This window comes from Electrophorus electricus, chromosome 6, assembly GCF_013358815.1.
Source record: "Electrophorus electricus isolate fEleEle1 chromosome 6, fEleEle1.pri, whole genome shotgun sequence".
Classification (NCBI taxonomy): domain Eukaryota; kingdom Metazoa; phylum Chordata; class Actinopteri; order Gymnotiformes; family Gymnotidae; genus Electrophorus; species Electrophorus electricus.
The window spans coordinates 4,905,399-4,912,759 of record NC_049540.1 but is presented as its reverse complement, the minus strand read 5'-3'; the positions used below and the strand labels follow the sequence as shown (position 1 = coordinate 4,912,759).

Here is a 7,361-nt window from a genome sequence, read left to right as displayed (position 1 = left end):
GTACTGCTCAAATGGACCTTCCTCATCTGGTAAACACTCCTTTATATGGTCAGAAAATCACCCAAGAGCTTCTTTATATGTAGTGAAGAAGAGTTTACAATAAAATCTTGTGGGATTGTCCCACCATGCCTGTGGTAGCACGGAATGCTTGCTTTACCAGCAAAATAGTGTTTTGTCATTAGGCTGCACAGAGTGAACAGAGTTTCCCTCCCTTTTGACTGTAATATAATATGGGTCCGTGTTGGGTTTAAGAAACAGGGAGTGATGTATGTTGTGAGGGCTGACTGGACAGCTGGACACACACGCACGCACACACACACACACACACACACACACACACACACACACACACACACACACACACACACAGAGTCGAACACCCCTCCCGCAACCGCAGTTGTTAGCAGAGGTGACAGTGGAGTGGCGAAAAACGACAGAGGTCGTTAACAACCTGTGAGCTGAGGCGTTGAAGGTGGAGCTCCGCCTATTGATAACACCTATTGAGAAAACAGAACTTCACGGTGTCTACTTTTTCACCGATTTATCGCATGAGTGTCAGCTTTCAAAATAATAATAGTAGTAGTAGTAGTAGTAATAATAGATTTCTGGAGATTCCAGTGTGTAAAAAGTTGACAATCCATTTCACTGTTTCTGTTTAAATCAAACGTGTCAGTATTTAGAAATAATTTGAAATGTATTAGCATTAATTAATTGCATCTCAGATTATTATTAAGCAAACCCACTGGGATAACTCAAGACATGCGGAAATATTCTAAGGATCCGAAAAAACAGGCTCATTGAATATGCAAAAAATTTCCTCTCACGTCTTACGTGAGGGTCACACATTAAGCGCGGCATAGCCAACGGAGATCTAGTGCAACGCGACTCTCCTTTCGTCCTCCCTCTTTCGCGTGCTCCGTCTCTCTAACACGCTCGGACCGAGTCCGCCCAGTTAGCTGCCTCCTCGTGAGGAAAGAGTGCGCTTCATTCTAAGCGCTGGATAAGTGAAGAACAATGATTATGAAGAACTCGCTCTTACTCCTTGCACTATATTACGCCTGGGAAGGTAGGTCTACGGTTTTGTTAACATGTTTTGAGTTCTGAAACTTTTTTTTGAGAGGCACTTAGCCGCATTTGAATGGGATACACTGACTCCTTCGTAAGTGGCATACGAGACGCTTGGAGAATCTATAACTGCACGGTCGTGCGTTGATTTTCAAGATTAAAACTAGCCTTGACGTTCGTCAGAGAAAACATTTTTTAAAGTAAACGCAGTGTTTCCACCTTTGCGCGTTTCTTTGTGGTTTATCCAAAGAGAGCAAGGCTGACTAGTAGCCTGTTGTTAACACACATTTGCATGCTATTTCACGAAAACTAAAAACAACTTTTAAAAAATAGAAACATAAGTTGCCTGGAAAGACAAAAACGTATTCTGATAAGTAGTATTCTAATTACACTGAGCGTAGCGTGTCATGAACTAAATTAGCCTACTGAAAAAATGCCGTTGTTATCATATTTACTGTTAAATTAGCCCAGACTGAAACAGCATGCAGCTGCTCAGATGTTTATTGCTGCACGTGTCCTGGGGTTTCAAACCTAGTGGTAGTGGGTGGAGGCACAAGCCTTGGGCTTGTCCTCTCCTGTATTTAGGCTAGCGCTGTACCTTCACTTGCTTGGGTTCTGAAGTTCTTTTTACAGCAAGGACATGCACTGCCTAATAAAGCTAGGCTAGCTTTAGCTAATAAGATGCTTTGTTTCCTTCATTATCATCTTTAATGTCTCCCCAACCGCCAGACTTGGTGCTCAGCTGTCTGCACACGAGTTAGTAAAATCTCTGAAACCTGTCACGGTGCACGCGGCGGCATTTTTGCGTCCAAACACGTCAGACACCCCAGCCGGATAAATAATTGAACCACTTTTACAGTGGAGCTGTGTATCTGGACGCTGTACTAAAATAAATCGCATTCGGCTGTACTATGGAGCAGTTTACTATTCCCTTTATTCATCATAAAAGACAGCTACATTTAGCATGCCCCTCTTTGCTTCGTCTAAGACATCTTTTGAAGTTCAAAGTAGTTGAGGTTGAACTTCATGCTGGTTCTGGATGAGAACACAACCACTGAGCCATTTCACCCCTGACGGTCTCAACCCCCCCCCCCCCCCGTTTCTTCCTTTATATACTTTGTTGTTCTCTCTCTCTCTCTCTCTCTCTCTCTCTCTCTCTCTCTCTCTCTCTCTCTCTCACACGCGTGCGCGCGCGCGCTCTCCCTTCAGCCCCTCCCACGCCACCCGGATTTTACCCGCTGTGGTCGATCCCTAACAACAATTCCTCTGAAAGCTTTTAAGGAGCCCCTGTTTTCCCCTTCTGTTCACCTTCTATTAATTAGGATAATTAGGGCCCCTCCCCCTCCCGCCTTCTCCCACTCCTGCATGGACCACAGCCGTCTCTTTTGGGATTATCGACTGAACCGTCACAACACCCACCCTCTTAGATGGTGGTTCAGTGATGAAGAGGGGTCACCTTGCTCACTTTACCCAGGAGAACTATTTTTCATCCACAAGTTGCCCTCACCGCCATCATGCTTTTGTTTGTTTTCGTTTTTTTAAATTACTTTTCAAAGATACAGAAAACACACACATTCCAATAATACAGACAATTGCAACAACAACAAAAAAAATTATTTAAAAAAAAAGATTATTCAGGATAAACAGAAGTAATCACCATAACATTGAATGTATGAGTGGTGCAATGCTTTTTGACTGATCTTAAAAAAGCAAAGATCAAACATTTTTGAGCCAATGTAAAAGACTCATCACTACCACGATCCTTACAAATTCTGCAGTGTATAAAAAACAGGCTCTTTATATTTGGAGGTAATTTCATAAAGCTTGATGCTACACAGGAGACCAGGAGAAAATGTTAGTCACCTTGTTCAAATCCTACAGTAGTGAAATATAAACTCTCCTCTTCAGTGTTAATTAAGACCTCCTTTTAATTGCTTAATACCTTAGGGTCCACAATGAAAGCATTGTCTTGGACAGCGTCGTGCAATTCTGGACTTAACGCCCTTACTAATTGGAATGCAAATACAGATGGCTTTATTTGAGACACTGGAGGAGTCGGGGTGGATTGTGTCCTGGTCCATATCTGAAAGCTTAGGCAGTCATGGATGAAATGAGGCAGCTAATAGGACTATGTAGAAATGTTCCATTGGAAGAAGATGGGACCTCACTGTTGTAAAGCACGTTTGGCCTTGGTCTCGGCCTCCCTCTACTTTGTTCTCCCAAGTTCAAGTCCGCAGTTCCTGAGCGTGACCCAGCCAGAGATGCCTTGCGCTGGAATTCCTGCTTCTCCTAGCAGCCCCGAGCTGTGTGGAGGACACAAATGGGAGGCTGTTCCTCGTCTGTGTAGTTGCCCCGGGGTTGCCCGCCCACCGGCACACCGGCCCTGCCTCTCACAGTCTTTCAACAATGGCCAGTGGTGTGGTGTGTTTGAGCACCACTTTGAGAGCTGAGGGATCTCCAGTTTGCCCTTATATATTTTTTTATTTTTTATTTTTTATTTTTTTATCTTAGATAAAGGAAAGGTTCAACCAAACCATGTTAATATGGTTAGCAGTAATGGAAACATAATGATGTGATGCCAACTAGTATGCTAAATGGTGATGTTTATTCCTAGCTGCATTGGCCTGGTCTGGTTTTATCCATCCCTATGTAAAAATGTTTTGGATCATCATGGAAATCAATTCACTTCTCTTTTGAAATATGAAGATAATCTTTGTTGTTTCTCCCTTCAGTTGATAAAGCAGGATTCAAAAGTTAAAATATCTAAGTAATCCACAGCTGTGTGGATCTCCACAGTGTGGAAATGCAGAATGTGCCCCAAAAGTGTCAGATGAGCAGATCTAAAACTTTGACAGTCATGGTGTCCAAGTGACTATGAAAACATACCGCAGAGACTGTCTGTGGCGGACAGGAAGGATCGTTTTAATCTGAGATAATCTACTTCAGATCAACTGTTCCAGAATCACTGGAAGGGGGTGATACATTTAGACCCAATCCCAATTCACCCCTTGCGCCTACCATTTAGCCCTACCCCTTGAAAACAATGGGAGCGGTAAAAATAAGAAATGGGCTTACGCCTTAGACATGGAATTTTTGACTTGCTGTTTCATAACCAACATGGTGCTGATACTGAACTGTTCCATTATATTAAAGGAATACTGTGTTAATTGAGCATATAAAATATCAGTCTATGCACGCCTGTAATCAATAAATGTCAAGCTTTGAGCAAATACAAATTAAACTTGCTGTATATCTATCTATCTATCTATCTATCTATCTATCTATCTATCTATCTATCTATATATATATATATATATATATATATATATATATAAAAAATTTGAACTGGATTCCCAAAAGAGATAGGGCCATGTTATTCCAATGTTTTCTCAAACTACACGTTGTCTCTTCCTTGTTACTTCTCAACTTCCTTGTTACTTCCTACCCCTGCATCCTTCACTGGGCAAGGGTTGGTTTGGGGAGGAGGTTGGTCTTGTATTTGTATACTCCCCATCAACTCAGTGCATGGTCGGAACTTGCAAAAATGTCCCAAAATGAAAAAGAAAAATGTGGAAGTATATGATTTTTGATCATGGAGCAAAATAGTCACAGAAAACGTATCTGTATTAGTGGGACAATAATAAACAAACCAGTATATCCTCTACGTCACACTGATTTCAGCTTTGAAGAGCAGACTTGCGGCAGCTATAGAGTTTTGAGTCTCCAGGTTCCACATTGGCAGTTGTGCGGTCTTGGGGGGCAGATGTGGTGGTGCAGACGCTGCAGCTGTGCTGCCTCATTGCATTTCCATATTGTGCTCAGCTATTGTGACAGCTTAGCATCATAAAGCTGCTTTCAGATCAGGCTAAAAGGCCAGGTTTAACACCACCCGTGCGGGCCATACAGTGGGCCATTTATGGTCTTAGAACTTTGAGTTGCCTTGTGCGACTCACTGAATTAACCACACTATATTGGCTCAAATGTTTGGCTGGGTGTGACAAGCTTATTTTTTGAAGTAATGCCTTCTGCAGCTACTGGCAACTATTATAAGCAACATTTAGTTGCACCTTTTGACACTTTATTATGTTAACCTGGTTCAATGGCTGAAAATCATTTATTGTCCCAAATTACTGATCTCCAAATTCTTTTATATTTACATACAGTATACTAAGGCCACAGCAATCAACACAGGGTTGCAGTGAAGTCCATCCACTGCAGAGCCATCTGGATTTCAGTGTTGGCTGTTGTGGTCAGATCCAATCCCCATCTAGTTGACTGTTTGATCACATGGCAGGAGTGGTGGAGCGGGCCCTGGGACATGCTGTGCCCAGCCCCCTGAGCCCTGATGGAGTGAGACAGTGGCTAGACAGCAGCCAGGACAGGACAGAAGGGGGTGGGATTCCTGAGCCGAACACCCCCATGTTGCGAAAGGGCTTGGCGGGAGGGTGATAATGCTAGGTGCCTCCGTCTGAGACCCTGTCCGTGGGCTTCAAAGCGGGCCAAGTTGGGGGTGAGATCTTTATCTGCACCAAAGCGATTCTTATCAGGCTTGCCTAGACCATGGTGCTGAAAATGTTCTTGCTGACTAGTTAAAGGGTTTTTTTTTCTTGGGAAGAGAACAAACAAGAAACCTGCCTTGTTGGGTGAGGATCTGTCCCAGCTTAGTGGAAAGGCCCAGATCACTGCATCACTTTGTGCTCTGGGCTCAAGGGATTTGGCACATGTTTAGTTCAATAGCAGTATAGGATGTGCATTGAAATTGGTGCTGGCTGTGGATAAGAAGTGGGTTTCAGTCTTTATGGTTAAGCTTTGAATTTCTGTTCTTTTGCACTTTTTGTCTTCAGAGGCATGCATAGTTTCTGCATGGCAAGGCAACAGATGCTAACACAGTTCCAGCTAGTTCTGCCTAGAGAGGAATAGTGTAATGTACAGTGGTCACTTGTTTACCAGAGTCACCCGTGGTGACTGATCATGGTAATTGGGCATGAGAACGAATAGGACTCATCCTAGGCAGGCGAGGGGGGTGAAGAATTTGCAGTGGATGCGTGCCAGCTCTCCCGTTCATTCTTTAATTGAAACAGAACAGAGAAATACATGCCACATTCTTGCAGAACGACCCCTTCATTGAATTTCTAAAAGGCGTGAAAGGGAACGGAAATGAGCTTTATTGCACTCAAAAGTTATGTAGAGCATATTCTCTCTTTATTATTGGCCCGCTGGATGACTGTCTCACTAAACAAGTGGACTTTGAAATATGGAATCCATATACTAACATGCATGTTGTATGTCAGAGGAAAAGCCTGACATGGATGCAGTATGGATGACTTTTCTCCTTTTAATAGTGCTGGTTGATGCAGATGCATGCTATTTCGGTAACTGCATTTGAACGCAGAGGAAAAGCTGACCGCATCGATAAAGGGCTTTAATTTGCAGGTCATGTCCCTAGTGACGCTTTTGCTTTATCTCATTATTATTCTCCACGGTTTTAACCAGCTTAACTCGTTTTTCCAATAGGCAGTTTTACAGCGTGTGTGAGCAGGCAGTGCGTTTGGGAAGGCCCCATCTGGGGCACGCTGCCGTGTCTGTCTCTGGCAGGAGACTGCTCCAAGATCTGGCAGAAATCCCAGCGTTGTGAGGGGGATTTGAAAAACCCCTCAGATATCATCTCCTCCAGAGCCTCTCCCAAAATCACCAGCATCCCCCTCCCTCCTGCTTTCCATTGTCTCTTTCCCTCTCTTTCTTTCTTTCTTTCTTTCTTTCTTTCTTTCTTTCTTTCTTTCTTTCTTTCTTTCTTTCTTTCTTTTCTCTCTCTCTCTCTCTCTCTCCTTACAGCTCTCCTCGGTTGCATACACCTGGTGCGCGATTCATTTCGGCCAGGCAGATGTGGGTGTTTTTAATTTTGTCGAAGGGTGCATGTGAGCGTGTCTGTGTGGTGTGTATGTGTGTGTATGTGTGTGTGTGTGTCTGTGTGTGTGTGTCTGTACGAAAGGGTCCCTCAGGTTAAAGAAATCATATGCTACACTTTCAGTGCCCCAGTGTTCCTGTCTGCCCCATGCTGCATGGTTTCAGAAGCCTCCGCCCACCCCTCTTTCATGCTCCCCTGCCCAAACACACCCCCCCTATTCCCACTCAGCATTTGACTGCGGTCCCATTGTGCCACTCCAACAAGGCTTTAGGCCCTTGATGGAGTTTAGCTACTGAAATATAAAATTATTGATTTTACAAGAGGTACAAGAGGATTGTGCTACAGAAGGTGTATAGGAGTGAGAGTAGCCAGGTCTTGTCGTGAGCATAAA

General features: G+C 43.6%; 1 protein-coding gene across 3 annotated transcripts in view; it reads left to right on the top strand.

Annotated features, from left to right (window-relative positions):
- The first annotated feature begins 856 nt into the window (after nucleotides 1–856).
- Nucleotides 857–7,361, top strand: part of mcama (melanoma cell adhesion molecule a) — a 30,707-nt gene continuing 24,202 nt past the window's right edge. For all 3 annotated transcript variants that reach the window (XM_027015890.2, XM_027015891.2, XM_027015892.2), the window contains exon 1: nucleotides 857–1,066. In XM_027015890.2, the coding sequence (XP_026871691.2) occupies nucleotides 1,015–1,066 (52 nt within the window). In that variant the 5' untranslated portion in view covers nucleotides 857–1,014. The remainder of the gene's footprint in view (nucleotides 1,067–7,361) is intronic.